Genomic DNA, 15,224 nt, shown 5'->3' on the forward strand with positions numbered 1-15,224 from the left:
GGACTCCCTCGACTTGACCAGGCAATCAGCCCGGTTTCTTCAGATGAGGCGTCACAGTCGTCAAGTGACGCAATTCTGGGAGGAATTCCTTGTGGTCATGTCACCGAGGTGTTCGGGCCACCTGGTGTAGGCAAAACGGCTCTGGCGTGAGTTTCACTGCAGATGAACTGACCATATGGTGTACCAATAAGCCTAATATTGACTGTGTATCTCAGAATGAGCATAACCGCAAACGCTCTGTGTGACGGTGGTAAAGTTGTCTGGATTGGTACGACATCCTTGACCGTTCGAGATGTTCGCTGACCGTTTAGATACTACCTCGCCACTACCAAAGCTCCGTCTAAAGAGCATTCTCATGCAGTGTCTCAAAACAACCAAATCATCTGATACAGCACAACAACTCATGGACAATCTAATCTACTTCCGCGCTCAGTCGCTGCCACATCTGCTAGCGCTTCTGCTCCACCCACCACAAGGATTCCCGCCCGAAAACACCAAGCTTCTGGTGGTCGATTCAGTGTCAGGGCCGTTCCCTTCTTACTTTCTGAGTCCGTCCGAGCTGAAATCCCGCCTGGCGCAGACGAAGATCACGGACAAGTCCCAGATCCATTGGCTCATGAACCGCAAATGGAACGTCACGAGCGAGCTGGCAAATCAGCTGATGAAGCTGGCGGCTTCAAGACGACTGGCCGTGCTTCTCATCAACCAAACCCACACAAAGATCAAAGGTCTGCCACGTGCTACCCTCAGCCCGCTGCTTGCGGGTGGCGCGTGGGAGAATAGCGTGTACACCCGGATTGTCCTGTATCGCGATCTCCCGGCCGTTGACGATGAAGAGTCAGAGATAGCTTCTAGGAGCGTCCGCTATGCGGAGGTATTGAAGAGGGATGGCAAAGCATTGACAGTGAGATCAGATGAGAACATTGTACCGTTCACTATCGACTCGGTAATCATCGCCCTATAGCCAAATGGAATTGCGTCAACATGCGACTGACATGAGGGAAACAGGACTCTCTGCGTGGGACGGACACGACTCAGCCGTCCCGCGCTGTTCCACAGCAGCCAGTTGAGGAGACTCTCCGTGCGGGTGGGCGGAAGCGGAAAGTGGACGAGATTGCGGACAGTCAGGATGAGGGCGATTCCGACGATGACTTCGGATGGGTTGATGGCGACGACGCTGGCTTGGTTGAAGGGCCTGCTGACGACTCATGAACTCACAGGACTCTCCCGCAGGTCCAGGCAGGAACTCGCTGCTTGGTCCGCTTCTGGTCATTTTCAATAAATCGTGGCCGAGCTATTTGAAGACATACAAGCGATCATTGGAAGAACATACAACCGCCTCGGCATTATAAGCTATAATATGCTACAATATCTCAAAATAAGTCATTAACGTATCGACATGACACCTCAATCATTACCGAGGGTATTAGGAACAATGGCTCAAGTCATCCTTCGGTCACCATCTCCATGGGACCGCTGCTCAACCCATGTTGAGAACTCAGTCATGGCCAGGATCTTGCCATCTGGGATTTGCGCATTGAAACTCCCAGTGGTTGCCCTCTTGATCTTCTCCGCCTCGGCGTTGTTCATCGCCGAAATCTCACAGATGTTGACATCCCCGTTCATACCTGGCTGAGCAGCGCCGTTGTTCGGGCCGGTATTGAATTCCAGCGAACAAAGGTGGACGGCATCCCTGCCTATCATGGGACGTCTATGTCCGTGTATCACATCAACGAGCCTGCCAAGGACGGCGAACTCCAACTTCAGCTTGAGGCTATATATCGCGCCTTTCAGTGTAATCTGGACCGCGTAGTAGCTGGCGTACTCGAGGCCCAGCAGGGCCAAATCCATCAGTACGATCAATATATTGATACCCACGAGCTGGTGCATGATCCTCTGCTTATCCTTGTCCGATCCCAGCCGGAGCAGCTTGACCGTCTCCCATACATAGAGGCCCGAGATGATCACCTCTTGTATTGTGAAGCCGGTCATCTGGAGCTTCTCCATGATATTGTACCCTCGCACGAATACAGGCGATCGATCGACAACGTTGGATCCGTACGTCAGGACCGTGGTAGGGATATGCAAAAAGAAGATGTTTGCGATGATCATTATCAGCACCCGCCGCAGGATACGCTCATCGCGAAGAACAAGGTGCAGGCGCGAGTAGAGCACAAATGCCTGCCCGGTCACCATTGTCCACCAGCCGACGCTGAGCATCGTGACCGATAAGGTGGAATTGGCGGAGGTGAAGAATTTGAGCAGGAATCCCAGCGAATACGGGATCACTCCGAAGCATCCGGAGAGAAGCAAGCTCCAGAAATACAGGCCTCTCCAACGCCGGAACGTCGATAGCACGAGCACGACGAGCTCCACGACGTTGTAAAAGGAGATGGCGCTGAAGATGAAGAGAGTCGCCTTGAGCCCGTCCCTGTGGTTCGCAAGCTCACCCGAGATACCGTCTAATGGATCTTGAATGGTCGACATCTCACGCTTTATGTTGCTTTGACATGGACTGTCTTGCTGAGGGTGGAGTTAGGATATGAGTATAGGCAGGTCGCGCGGTACGAGAATGTGAACTCACAGAGAATCAAGCACGAAACTCAACGATTCGAGATTGTCCCAGCAGAACTGTTTCTCCTGCTTCTACGGACAGTCTCTCGTACCTCTTCAGTAATCTTTCCTCGCTAGAAATCACCGACACATCAAATCCAAGCGTAGAAGCCTGGTGCTATCGAAACAAACCCAGCGACGGAACACTCATGACAGAATTGACCTCAAGTTGCGAACAGACAACATGTAATGTACCTTACTGAGACGAAGAAACAGACGGAAGATTGAACAGCCACCCGGGGCATACCACGCACAGCGCTCCTCAAGAGCTGGGGTAGTACAAGTCGTTCACTCTCCCGTCGGAGATAATTCCTCCCCTTATTGCTGTGTACCCTCGATTTCCTGCTTTCAACTTTTTCCCCCAGAGCAAACAATGATCGAATGCAACTGCATGCGTGTGATTGATGCGGGAAAGGCTCCTGGACCTTCCCTGCCTTCCGGCATTGCTTCGTGACTATTGCGTCTAGGCCTAGATAGTCGAGGGGGCCAAAAGTTTACTTACGGAGTAGACTAGAACCAATCCTTCTGCAGGTAGCGTTGCGATGGGATCTTTCATTCAAAGATCGGGAAGCTGAAGGATTAAATGTTCCGAACCTTGATTATGTTGTGATTTGGTGGTCATTGTAGAGGAAGGGAACTTGTCTCAGCTACGATAGGGTACCATTGATGGGGAAGTACCCGGGTGAGGCATTTTGTGATTTGGGCCGCGTTGGAGCACAGGACATGCATTGGCCCGTTTGTCGCCGCGTCGAGTCCCCTAAGAGGTTACATGAGTTGTGAGATGAGCTGTTAGTGCTGGCATGATCCTTCTCTGAATTTGCCTTATGCTTGTAGAACGGGCCTTCAAGTGGATCATGCATTGAGAGAACCCTTTGGCAGTTAGTGTGTTCAAATGACGGTTCAAGAGGTACAGGTCACTGATTGGTAGCCGATCCTACACCTGAGATGACGCATGCTTGCGATACTATTCCGAGAATTAAACTGTACATTGTACAGGAATGCCCTCATTTGCGAAAGCTGCACTTCATTCTCCTGGTTTATCTATGGGACTGCGCAAGTCATAACGTACCTCAGTCATGCCTTGATGATTCCCCTGCACAGCTCAATTGAGAGCCATATCAGTGGGTGCAAGCGTCCTTGGGGTATCCACTGAACTCTAAGGGGCAATGCTCATATGAATTTGGTCATTAGGTCGAAGGGACCTTGTAGAATTCAAGAATCGTCTATTATGCTACAAGGCTTGGCAGAGTTGAGAAACCGTACCAAAACAAAATCCATCATAGATTGGTGAGATAATCTTCAATCTCCTCTTTGGTCAACTTCCTGAACCGGGGGCCTCTGGCTCCTTCAACGCCTTCATAACCCAGAAGATGATCCGCGGGAGGGCCAACAATACCTGCGTAAGTCAGCTCTGTGTTTCGTACGGCGACTTTTGATCTAGATAAGTAGGACCCACCGATTTCTATTGTGTCTCCGTTCATCTCACCCTCGATAGTCTCTTTCAGAGTAAGGAGGGCGATATGGATGGCATCTTCAAGCTCCAGCCCCTCTGTGTACCGCTTCTCCAGGAACGTCTTGGCGCTGGTTGCATGCTTTCCAATGGCCGTGGCTTTCCAGGGATAGTAACTGCCGCTGGGGTCGACTTGGTACAAGCTGGGACCGCCCTTCAGGATACCACCAGTCTTACCAGTAGCTACTGTAGCCTTCTTGAGATCGTCCTCCTCATCACCGCGTTGAGCTTCACCTGTTTCGGGCTCGATACCCTCATCCCAGCCAGCGATCAGCAAGCTGACACCATATGGTCGGACACCACCAGATTGTGTTGCTTCCTGCACGACACGTGCAACATCTTGCACCAGTATCCGAGTTGGAGGGTACTCGTTATAGATGCGTTTGTAGCCAGTGTGAGAGACTTTGCGAGCCTTGTCGACTAGTACACGGTAGTCCGGACCCATTCCAGCATAGACCATACCGATATCCGGCGTGATGAGGGAAATCTTGGAGAGGGAGGGAGGGTCAATGAGTGGGGAGGACGACTTCTTTTCGGTAGCAAGAACAATCCCATTTGTTGCTAAGAAAAATAACGATGGTTAGAAGCTATTTTGGGTAGCTAGCGCAATCAGTCCATTTAAATGAAGCTTACCTTTGATTCCGAGGGCAGTTACGCCTTGGTTGACGGCGTTCAAGGCATATTCTACATTCGATCAGCATTGAGAATTCCATAAACTAAGACCAAGCGCAGTACCAATTTGTACCAGCTTCCCACTGTAAGCTATTGTTAGCATCCGATTATCTAAGGTGTCACCTGCAACAAGCTCCTCTTACCTGGGGGAGAAGGTAGTCAAAGAGAACGAGTAGCGATCAGCCATGGAGACGTCTTTTCAATTCTAAAAGCTCTGAAGAAGGTGGTAGAGCTCTAAAAAAAGATGAAGAAGGTAATATGAAGATAAAATGAAATTGTTGAAGGTCAAGTGAAGCTGTCCTTCTCCGAGCAACAGGCGACAAGGTGTTGACGCAGCACAGCTTAGGTCCATCCGCCCAGTGCCAAGCCGTGTCTGGGGCGGTGACGATACAAATGCCAGAACTGGCTTACGTGAGCACTAGTGCTGTCGTTGCCTGAGGCTCTTCCTTTCTCGAAGCTCCACATCGCTTCTTTTAAGCTGGTTGAGGGCTTTTTTCTTCCCATTTCTCTTCCTTTCTCTCTCTCCCACACAAATAATACAGCACGACACCCTTGTATTTATACAATCTGAGATCTCGTCGGATGCTCTTGCACCAGATCCCTGGTAGATTTAGTTAATATGCTGTGACTTTAGCTTCTGAGCATTCCACAGCAGCATGAATGTGCATAATGAGCCACTCTGGCAGTGGCCTTCCAGCGTCCCTTCTAATACTTCATTGAACTCGGAGTCAAGCCAGACACCTCAAAACACTTACCAGTCCAGTGACGAAAACACGACTCCTGAATGTCCCGAGTCTCCCAAGAAACACTATCCCAATCATACTTGTCGCATCTGCTTGGAATCAGTCCCTCCTACCTTCCACCCCCCTTCGGAAAACCTGCCAGGTTTCCTCCAGCCCAAGCCGCGAGTTGTCTATGAGTCTTCTGACCCAGAGCTTGGCCGACTTCTTCGACCCTGCAAATGCAAAGGTTCTTCGCGTTACGTTCACGAGGGATGTCTTCAGTCCTGGCGCCATGCAGATCCTCATTATGGAAAGAGGCACTATTGGCAGTGCCCAACCTGCGGGTTTCAGTACAGGCTAGAACGTCTGAAATGGGCGCACTGGATCAGTAGTGCATCTACCCAGATCGTATTGACTTTGAGCATTTTGTTGTTTACAGTATTTTTGCTTGGTTTTATTGCTGACCCCATCATCAATCTTTATGTGGACCCGGTGGAAACGATAGTTTACAAGGAATTCTGGGAGCCTAGTACTGTGTCGGGCGTCTTGCCGACTGAAACAAGACCATCTTGGGTAGAGCATTTCGTGAAAGGATTGGCCTCATTAGGTCTTCTGTCATTCATCAAGGCCATACTTGCATTGAGCCCATGGCAGTGGTGGAATCTGCGCAGTTCAGGCGTCGTCAGCAGTGGGAGGACCACCGGCAGGAGTCGAGCGGCTTCTATCAGTTGGATAGTCATCCTCATCGGTGTTGGTAGCTTCCTCTGGGTAGGTCAACGCGGCGAAAGCATCTCCCTTCGTCAATCACTAATCGCACTATACAGGCTGTCTGGAAAGGTGTCAGGACCTGGAGTCGCAAGACACTGGAGAAAGCCGGCGAACGCGTCATGGATGTTCCATTGCCTGACGATGATGACGAAGACGAGCCATTTACTTCCGCTGAAGGGTCGTCGAAGAAGGATGACTGAATGCGCTTGACCCTAGCATCTGTCCGAGAAATCGAACGCCTTCTGTAATGCTCCACGCACTACTTTGAGTTGTCACGCTCCTGTCAATGAGGTGCCAATCAGTCAATGTGCGGAGAACGATACTGATCCTCGTTAACTTCTGGGTCTCGTCTGTGAAGCAGAGCATCTGGAACAGGGCGTTTTGTTCTCTCCTTCTTTGCTCTGTTTCGTAAAGCAAACGTCCCCAGAGGGAGGATCGAGCTGCATTCTGACTCGATCGGTTTGGGCCGCTCCAGTGCAGTGAGCGTTTCTAGATTGAGGTGCGGTACATCGTACTGTCATATAGTGTAGTTGTCAATATATTCTCTTTTCATGACATCAATCCAGTCCTTGAGTACGTAATATTTGCTGATATCAATTCGCATCCCTAGCAGTCCACGGAGGCTTCTCGTCGCTGCCATGATTGTCAGTAGCCTCGACTGCCATCCATTACACTCAAGTCTCGAATCCCTCAGTGCTGCAACTGCTGCCCAGGACGCATAATCTGAATGCCACTTGAAACAGTCTTGCTATTTGCCAATGTTCTTGCGCCGTCTATGCATGCTGCACGGTTCACGAGATACTGACTCGCCCATTGATGCGACTTCTCGCATGAACTGTCTGCTAGTATGATGGGCATCCAATACAGGATCAGAGATATAAGACTAATGGATGCTTGATTACAGCGAATTCAGTGGGAAACAAGGCAATGGAAATATGGGGAAACTATGCCCTTGTGTGGCATTGCTTTCCCTCAATCTCTATATGCCCCAGCTGCCGAAACAACAGCCTATGATCACTTACTTCGTATCCGGATGGTCAAGGTTCCTCTACGGCCATCTGAGGAAGACGGCAGTATCTTGCCTGAAGAGCAGGCTTGGTTGAGCCGACTCTCTGTGAAACTGCACGACCTGTATCCATGAGTGTTTAAAAGACTCAATTGCACTGAGCTACTGCTCGAAGTCTTGAAACACGAGATACTTTTCTGGATTTAACAAGATGTGAAACAAGATCAATTCGTCGTATGTCGCTAATATGTGCTTTCCAGGAATTCCTTCTCTGAAACTCTTTGGTGGAAACATACAGTGAAACTCCTCTATACATCGGTAACTCCCGTCACTGAGATGGAGGGCTCCTGTTCCTAGACCACTTTGCAGTGAATAGTCTGAGGTGACCTCTAGTATCAACAAACTCGCGAGTATTCACTGCAGTATAATCTCGCTTATCCAAAAGCACCACTTCCCAGCTTTCTCTTTCAGAAATGTTCCTCTCAGTGTCCCTTTACACCTCTCCCATTAAGATTATCACTCAATTTCTTTGACTATCTACATCTACGCACTCTACACACTCTCTATCCCATACCTGCGGACTGATACTGTGATCATCATGGAGGACCAACGCCGAGACAATCACATCGCACGCCGAGATGAACACGTCCCTCAGAGTCAGGGACGTGAGAACAACACTCCTCCCCTCCCTTCTGAGAATCCTCAATCTCATGAACTAGACAGCTACACTGAAGCCTGTCGTGACCTTGAGCAGAAGCTAAAAGCCCAGATCGACCTCATCAAGAGACACCTCGGTGCTGTGGGCACGTCTCAGAGCTCAGACGCGTCTTCCGAGACTGTCCAAGCTGGTCCTTCTGACGCCATGCAGGGCCAGCCGATTGCCTCTGAGTCTTCTGCCCCTATTACACCTACTAAAACCCTCTCAGCTTCCGCCTTGACCAACAGCCACACTCACATTCACACTCCAAACATTGGCAACAGTGAGGGTCCAGTTGTGAATCAAGGTCTCATTAGTCCCGCTGTCTCGACTTCCCGTGCTGCAACGACCTGTGAGGCCTTTCCTGACTACTACGAGTCGTGCGAGAAAAATCCTCCCATCGTTGACAAAGCGCACGAAGCGGCTTACAACTACGCTATCTCCAAGGTTGTCGAGGAAGCAACTCGTTTCAAGAAGATTGACGCCAGCGTCACCAATCCTCCTGTGCTCAACGCAGCTACTGACCCTGTTGTGAAGGGCAGATCTGCCACCCCAAGCGCAAAGAAAGCTCTCGGGGCCTCTCAGACTTCCAAGAACTCCTCCACCGTACCCATGCCCCAATCTGCCCTCCCCTCACTGAGGCCGAGATCGCGGAAAGAAAGACGAAGCTGCTTGCAGAGATGAAGGCGTTCATTCCTAGCGGCAACATCCCAGCCGATCTCATGCGTCGTTTCGTTGCGATGACCAGCGCGATCCTCCACATGGAGATGATTCTCTTTCCTCGTGAGAACACTGCTTCCCGGCCCAAAAACTTGCTGTCCGCCCAGGAAACAGAGAAGATCCGTGCCATAACAAGCGATATGATCCAGTATCTCACTCATCTGAACAACACCGTGAAGAAGCAGGTAGACAAAGCCAATGAAGTGGCGTTCGTCATGGCCCAGATCGCGGGATGTCCTCAAGCCTCGGTGTACGAGCGCTATACGCGCATGGCTGAGGTGTTTAACAAGTAAGTTACCTCCAATCTACGACATCATTTTTCGTCTGGGATCCAACTGACCTCGCATTTCAATCATAGAAACGCCAAGAAGCCCAGCGACGAGGAGCTACGCCTACTTACCGTCTTCCTCGACCTCTATGACACCGTCATCTACACCCGCTTCCTCACGAGGCGCTTCAACGGCAAGCTTATCCTTGAGGAAATCCTCAACAAGCAACGCGCGGAACTGTCACAGCGTCTGGGTTCCCTCTGGGACATCCATAACCACGTCATCGAGAACTACCAGAAGATCATCAACTGTATGGTGCACATGAAGCGCAACATTGTTGCTCCAATATACGAAGAGATGACTCAGTCCAAAGAGCTCTGGATCGACCGTTGGAACGCAAACCAGCGTACACTGGAGCGAGAGCTGGCGCAGCAGGAGAAGGACCGGCAGGAGCTCGCGGCCAGGGAGCGTCGCCAGACTTAGGTGCTGATGCATGCCACCAGGAGGAGGAACTGTGGGAGGAAATACACGGAGAAGTGGACATATGATAAGGAAAGGGGGAAGAATGATTAACGAATTAACGGCCGGACGATGGAATGTATCATGAGCTCATGATTCTCATTTGGCGGAATCTAGGTACATCATAAAGACACAAAAACAGAGATAGGCAAGCAGCTTATCCAATTCAAGCAGAGCTATCATGATACGAACCCAACTTAAACAACCTCTTCGCATTCTCCCTCCCAATCTTCAACCGATCCGTCAGGTTCAAGGGAAGCTCGTCAAACCACTCACATGCATCAGAGAAAGTCTCGAAGGGGTAATCAATGGAGAACAGAATCCGATCCGCCCCAACCTCCGCCATGCAGAAATTCAACGTCGTGGTCGAGAAATGTCCCGACGTCGTGATCCACAGGTTCTGCGCAAAGTAGTCCCGGATCGTCTTCTTGCACGTCTCCGCCAGACCCAGCTGCTTCTTCCGATCCTCGAACCAGTGGTTGATCCGCCACATGTCGAAGGGGATGTGCTCGCCCAGATGGCCCAGGATGATCTGTAGCTTGGGGTGCCGGTCGAACACGCCGTTGGTCACCATCCCCAGGACGTGCAGGCTGACGCCGTGCGCGAAGCTCAACGGCGGGCCCACGAGCCACTTGCGGTCGGCCCAGAGCTTGTCGTAGATTGTTCCCGTGGGGTTGCGTGGGTGTAGATAGAGTGGAACGTCGAGGTCGGTGCAGGTCTGCCAGAAGATGTCCCATTCAGGCTGATCGTAGAAGATCATGTCGTCGCCGTCGGGCCCCGCTCGCTGCGTATCGTTTACCAGGGCGCCGAGGAAGCCGTGCTTTTCTACGCAGCGGCGAAGCTCGTCGGCTGCTTCTTTGGGGTCGTGCATAGATAGAGTCCTAGAAAATCATATCAGACTTGAGTATAGGAAGGACTATAGAAGCGGGAGTGGACGTACGCAAAAGCTCCAAATCGATCTGGGTTCGATTTGATCTGCTCCGCGATATAGTCGTTGATCTCAACTGCTAACGCCTGTGCCTCCTTTGCATCCCAGATATCCTGCACACCAGGCGCTGTGTAGGAGAGGATCTGGTAGCCGACGCCATGCTTGTCGGCGTGTTCGATACGGATCTTGGTGATGTCTGTGATTTCCTTGACGTGGGTTTCGGGGTCGGTAGAGAACAGACTAGCCCACCAGCGAGTCTTTTCTTCGAAGCGGGGAAGCGCAAAGGCTTCCTCGAGGGCGATCTTTCCGAGCATCTTTGTATGAAATGTTGCTTCACCTGCAGGCGCTGTCCGGATTTGATGAACAGAATACGGTGATTATGTATAGTGAATGATCAGGCCTTCATTCGACCGCTTATCTGGATGAACTGTTGAAAGCACTGGTTGTTGAACACTTCCGCGCTTTATACTTGCTACTGCTACGAGGTAGTTAGTATACATCATCATACCTATGTATGGGGTGCGGACCGAAGCCGCACCCGCACCGCAAAGCCGACGACAAGCGTTTCCACTTCTCCAGAAACAGTCGCAATTCGGATGATCAATAATCCATAGTAATTTGTCTAGGCTGTTGGAGAAAACTAAAAATTAGATCGTGTCCTTTTCCGGTGGCTGACGATACAAGTAACATGGGGGCTGAGGGGACCTCGTCAGCCTGGCATTCCACCACATATAGCACGTGGCTCAAGATCATATTTGGAATAGAATCTCCCTTCTGGGCTTTGGCCTCTACAGGTATCTATAGGTATAACTAATGCGTTATTGTAAGTCACTATGGTGAGAGACTACTCGATATTTATGAAGGCTGGCTAAGCCAGTGTTGTTCGAAATGCGGGGTTCTGTCGATTCATAGACAATGCAACGACCAACTCCATTGAAATAATGCCTATCAATCCACCAGAACGGGACCGATCACAGTTCTTCGGAAAAGGATTCAGTACCTTCTAGTTTTATGATCTCTAGCAGGAAAGAACGGTAAGTTACACCTGATATCATCCGACGTGCCCGGCAGCGATCCGACGGGGCTCTCAACCCCGCAAAATGATACATTGGACAAGGCTAGACTAGGAAGCCACTGATATAAGCGAAAGCATTATAGCACCATTTTTTTTATCGATCATTAGTACCAATGGAGAGTGGTAACTTAGCAGGAGACTATTGCCATGATGATTAGGATACGAGGCTTCGTATCATGCAACTGTCAAGCTGGTCAATTCTGCTGAGAGGACGCGGTGCATGTTGACACGAATACTTCAAATACGAAAGATACGTATTATTGGATTCCTTGAGACGAGTAATGGCACATGAGAGAGTAAGCGTCGCTCAATTGGAAATATGCCTCAGCATTAGTGACTGTATTGTGCGGTGGAGCGACTGGTCATGGGAAGTATTGCCGTGACATATATTGCGAGGACATGAACGTAGAGACTCATTGAAGAATTGCGGGAATCTCTACAGACAAATTGAATTAATTACCGGCTCAATGTTCCAGAGGATAGAGCATGCCTGCAGCAACCAGGTTCGGGGGAGAGGAAATGACAGAGAAACAGAATGCGTGACAGCCTTGTCACTTGTCGCTTGTCATGAGGCCCTCATGCATCACTTCCCGTCTCTGTCAGCTTCTACTCAGCACAACCAGGCGCTATTCTCTGGGGCGTCCCATTACTCTGGTTTCTGTATTTTTATCCTCCGAATGTGATCTAGCGCCTCCATTTATGACCTGAGCAATCATTTCCTTTCAAGAATGGATGAATCCACTTTGAAGGGATCAGCATTAGCGAGCACCGGAAAAGGGTTGACAGCCCCAGAGATCCGCAGTTTCAGACAGCAGTCAACCCCGGACAATAGACCAACAGAACGATTCGACGTGGCTGTGCGGCAACTGGGCGGAATACGAGACTCATTACTTTCATTGTCTGCACCGTTGGCATTTTCCTCGATATTATTGCTCAGCCGCCACCAACGACCATTGTTTGCTGACATTTTTGGTAGGAATGGGCAGGAAGAGAGATATGAGTAGAAAAAGCAATGGACGATCACAAACAATATCGGTGGATCTCTGTCGTCACTAGAAGCCTCTAGTCTTCGTGCCTGGGGCTCTGCTTGAGCGCATCTTGTTCATGGATGTACCTCTCGGCCTCTCCTGCGTTACCAGCACCTTGCTTCTTTGTCCTCGAGGGCTCACAAAGAAATAATTCGCCTTCTGCCCTCTTTGTTGCTACCATTTATGCTAGTATTCAGTGCCGATGGTCCGATTCAGCCCTATCCGTTTCAAATCTTTATTAGAAAATTTCTCTTTGATGGTATCCAACTTTACCGCAAATCTACTCTGCACGGCAAATCGTGAGATTTCAAATCCATCAACTTGCATTGATCTCCTCCTGGCAGTACTTATTAGTGTGCACTGATGCAAATATACAATTCAGTGAACTGCGTTGATTCTCTCCGACCTATTTAACAACAGCGCGCTGCCACTTGCAGGGATCAGAAGACATACGTCTGATTCGCTTCATCATTCATTAGAAGATGGCAGGACCAGGAGATACCGACATTTTCGGGGAGGGTACGCTAGAACAACGAGTTGAAGATATTGAACATGCGCCAGAGAGGACCAACTCCCTCGTGCCTCAGCGCAGATATCTAACGGCCGCAGAGCGAGCACGACGCAATTTGAATGCAAAACTCGCCAATCCATTGGCAGGTTATAGTCACGAGGAGCTGCGCAGTCAAGGGATCAAATTCGCCATAGAACATCATATGGGTGACGAAACCGACATTCGCGCTTTTGAGTTAGGCGCGCTTCTGGCCCAGGAGCCGGAAAAGTTCGATTCCTTTAGAAACTTGCTTACGGACGAGGAATTCGAGGTGTTACATCTCGAGTTCACTCATCGTTGGTCGCAACCCTGGACAATGTATTTGGTTATTGCCTTGTGCTCTCTCTCAGCAGCGGTGCAAGGAATGGGTAAGTGTCAGAATCAAGCACACTTGTGTATTTAGTGCTTAAGCTAAGTCTGCTTTCGACAGATGAAACAGTTGTCAATGGCGCTCAGATCTTCTACAAGACGCAATTCGGCATTGACGATGAAACCTCGAGGTCTCGCTGGCTGCTCGGGTTGGTGAACGCCGCACCATATCTGTGCTGCGCCATCCTTGGTTGCTGGCTGGCAGTCCCTTTTAACGCATGGTTTGGTCGCCGCGGGACCATCTTCATTACATGCTGTTTCTCCGCCATCGCTTGCCTGTGGCAAGGGTTCGTCAACACTTGGTGGCATATGTTCATCTCCCGGTTCTTCCTGGGCTTCGGCATTGGCCCCAAGTCCGCAACTGTTCCCATCTACGCGGCCGAAACTGCTCCTCCTGCCATTCGTGGTGCGTTGGTGATGCAGTGGCAGATGTGGACTGCCTTTGGCATCATGTTGGGCTATGCAGCGGACCTGGCTTTCTTTGAGGTCCCAGACCCGCCAAACATTGTCGGGCTCAATTGGCGCATCATGATGGCCTCTGCCATGTTTCCAGCTATCTTGGTTTGCTTGTTTGTATTTTCCTGTCCGGAGTCACCACGTTGGTACATGTCCCAGAATCGCTATTACAAGGCGTATGAATCCATGTGCAGCCTGCGCGCGCACAAGATCCAGGCCGCTCGAGACCTTTATTACATGCACACCTTGCTGGAAGCGGAGAAAGGGATGAAACTCGGCCAGAACAAGATGATAGAACTCATCGCCGTGCCTCGAAACCGGCGCGCCCTAATCGCATCCGAGATCGTCATGTTTCTGCAACAGGTAATTAACCCTCCAGTCATAGCAAATTTTCCGCCTGTCTCACTCAAATATCTAGCTATGTGGCGTGAACGTTATCGCGTATTATTCGTCCGAAATCTTCATCAAGGTGACATCAGCCCGAAACGCCCTAGCCACATCCTTCGGCTGGGGCGTGGTGAACTGGCTCTTCGCCATCCCCGCGGTCTACACAATCGACACATTCGGCCGTCGCAATCTCCTCCTCACTACATTCCCTCTCATGGCCCTCGCCTGGTTCTTCACCGGCTTCAGCTTCTACATCCCTACCTCGGAACACAGCAACGCGCAGCTTGCCTGCGTCGCCCTAGGCCTCTATCTCTTCGGCGTGGTCTACTCCGTCGGCGAGGGTCCAGTGCCGTTTACCTACTCAGCAGAAGCCTACCCACTGTACGTCCGTTCGTACGGCATGGCCCTAGCGACGGCAACAACCTGGCTCTTCAACTTCCTCCTGGCCATCACGTGGCCCTCACTGCACGATTCGTTCAAAGACCAGGGCGCGTTCTGCTGGTATGCGGCGTGGAACATGATCGGATTCGTGCTGGTGCTTCTGTTCATGCCGGAGACAAAGGGCAAGACGCTGGAGGAGCTGGACCAGGTGTTTTCGGTGCCGACGCGGTTTCACGCGGCGTATGGGCTGCGCCAGATCCCGTACTTCTTTAAGAGGTATATCTTGCGTCAGCAGGTGAAGCCGGAGATATTGTACGAGAGGGAAGATCCGGTGGGTCATTCGAGTGATTTTGTTTTCAACACTGCGGATTGGAGCAGGACAAGATACGTGCGGGGACATTGAAAAGGTCAGTTTGCGGCTAAGCGGATTTAGCTGTGCGCTGTTGGCGTAAATATATGTACATACTAGTTTTGTATTGCGCTACGACTCTTAACATGTAAATGATGACACGGTGCTCAATGATAATGACATTGCAATTTGGATTCATATATAG

At 50.5% G+C, this 15,224-nt stretch overlaps 7 protein-coding genes across 7 annotated transcripts; 4 read left to right on the forward strand and 3 right to left on the reverse strand.

Moving 5' to 3' along the window:
* The first annotated feature begins 67 nt into the window (after positions 1-67).
* P174DRAFT_268383 (uncharacterized protein) lies at positions 68-1,326 on the forward strand. The gene is made up of 3 exons (XM_024821511.1): positions 68-268; positions 312-946; positions 1,009-1,326. The coding sequence occupies exons 1-3, from the start codon at positions 217-219 to the stop codon at positions 1,210-1,212; spliced, it is 891 nt and encodes a 296-aa protein (XP_024679232.1). The 5' UTR covers positions 68-216; the 3' UTR covers positions 1,213-1,326.
* A 114-nt stretch (positions 1,327-1,440) lies between these two features.
* P174DRAFT_376707 (uncharacterized protein) lies at positions 1,441-2,487 on the reverse strand (the record flags this gene model as incomplete). The annotated part of the gene is made up of 1 exon (XM_024822711.1): positions 1,441-2,487. One exon carries the CDS (start codon positions 2,485-2,487, stop codon positions 1,441-1,443), a length of 1,047 nt encoding a protein of 348 aa, XP_024679233.1.
* A 1,265-nt stretch (positions 2,488-3,752) lies between these two features.
* On the reverse strand, positions 3,753-5,134 carry pre8 (proteasome core particle subunit alpha 2). The gene is made up of 5 exons (XM_024828080.1): positions 4,939-5,134; positions 4,859-4,878; positions 4,757-4,807; positions 4,070-4,684; positions 3,753-4,009 (listed from the first exon to the last, which is right to left on the reverse strand). Exons 1-5 carry the CDS (start codon positions 4,980-4,982, stop codon positions 3,891-3,893), a joined length of 849 nt encoding a protein of 282 aa, XP_024679234.1. The 5' UTR covers positions 4,983-5,134; the 3' UTR covers positions 3,753-3,890.
* A 177-nt stretch (positions 5,135-5,311) lies between these two features.
* P174DRAFT_411568 (E3 ubiquitin-protein ligase MARCH) lies at positions 5,312-6,844 on the forward strand. The gene is made up of 2 exons (XM_024824276.1): positions 5,312-6,285; positions 6,342-6,844. Exons 1-2 carry the CDS (start codon positions 5,452-5,454, stop codon positions 6,483-6,485), a joined length of 978 nt encoding a protein of 325 aa, XP_024679235.1. The 5' UTR covers positions 5,312-5,451; the 3' UTR covers positions 6,486-6,844.
* An 854-nt stretch (positions 6,845-7,698) lies between these two features.
* On the forward strand, positions 7,699-9,460 carry P174DRAFT_494046 (uncharacterized protein; the record flags this gene model as incomplete). Its single annotated transcript, XM_024830854.1, has 3 exons — positions 7,699-8,594; positions 8,630-8,997; positions 9,067-9,460. Exons 1-3 carry the CDS (start codon positions 7,890-7,892, stop codon positions 9,458-9,460), a joined length of 1,467 nt encoding a protein of 488 aa, XP_024679236.1. The 5' UTR covers positions 7,699-7,889.
* A 111-nt stretch (positions 9,461-9,571) lies between these two features.
* P174DRAFT_394270 (amidohydrolase family protein) lies at positions 9,572-11,051 on the reverse strand. The gene is made up of 2 exons (XM_024823626.1): positions 10,437-11,051; positions 9,572-10,377 (listed from the first exon to the last, which is right to left on the reverse strand). Exons 1-2 carry the CDS (start codon positions 10,736-10,738, stop codon positions 9,663-9,665), a joined length of 1,017 nt encoding a protein of 338 aa, XP_024679237.1. The 5' UTR covers positions 10,739-11,051; the 3' UTR covers positions 9,572-9,662.
* Positions 11,052-13,009: 1,958 nt separating this feature from the next.
* Positions 13,010-15,073, forward strand: P174DRAFT_375852 (sugar porter family MFS transporter; the record flags this gene model as incomplete). Its single annotated transcript, XM_024822652.1, has 3 exons — positions 13,010-13,445; positions 13,508-14,265; positions 14,321-15,073. The coding sequence occupies 3 exons, from the start codon at positions 13,010-13,012 to the stop codon at positions 15,071-15,073; spliced, it is 1,947 nt and encodes a 648-aa protein (XP_024679238.1).
* Positions 15,074-15,224: the final 151 nt, after the last annotated feature.

The sequence above is a fragment of the Aspergillus novofumigatus genome (assembly GCF_002847465.1).
Source record: "Aspergillus novofumigatus IBT 16806 chromosome Unknown P174scaffold_7, whole genome shotgun sequence".
NCBI lineage: Eukaryota > Fungi > Ascomycota > Eurotiomycetes > Eurotiales > Aspergillaceae > Aspergillus > Aspergillus novofumigatus.

Excerpts from the sequence above, each read along its gene's own strand:
- P174DRAFT_268383 (XM_024821511.1), top strand. The coding sequence starts at position 217 with ATGAGCATAACCGCAAACGCTCTGTGTGACGGTGGTAAAGTTGTCTGG. Across the intron at positions 269-311 it reads TGGTAAAGTTGTCTGGATTG|ATACTACCTCGCCACTACCA; the intron begins GTACGACATCCT and ends CTGACCGTTTAG. Across the intron at positions 947-1,008 it reads TACCGTTCACTATCGACTCG|GACTCTCTGCGTGGGACGGA; the intron begins GTAATCATCGCC and ends TGAGGGAAACAG.
- pre8 (XM_024828080.1), bottom strand. The coding sequence starts at position 4,982 with ATGGCTGATCGCTACTCGTTCTCTTTGACTACCTTCTCCCCCAG. Across the intron at positions 4,879-4,938 it reads TTGACTACCTTCTCCCCCAG|TGGGAAGCTGGTACAAATTG; the intron begins GTAAGAGGAGCT and ends AATAGCTTACAG. Across the intron at positions 4,808-4,858 it reads TGGGAAGCTGGTACAAATTG|AATATGCCTTGAACGCCGTC; the intron begins GTACTGCGCTTG and ends GATCGAATGTAG.
- P174DRAFT_411568 (XM_024824276.1), top strand. The coding sequence starts at position 5,452 with ATGAATGTGCATAATGAGCCACTCTGGCAGTGGCCTTCCAGCGTCCCT. Across the intron at positions 6,286-6,341 it reads GTGTTGGTAGCTTCCTCTGG|GCTGTCTGGAAAGGTGTCAG; the intron begins GTAGGTCAACGC and ends CGCACTATACAG.
- P174DRAFT_394270 (XM_024823626.1), bottom strand. The coding sequence starts at position 10,738 with ATGCTCGGAAAGATCGCCCTCGAGGAAGCCTTTGCGCTTCCCCGCTTC. Across the intron at positions 10,378-10,436 it reads GATCGATTTGGAGCTTTTGC|GACTCTATCTATGCACGACC; the intron begins GTACGTCCACTC and ends ATGATTTTCTAG.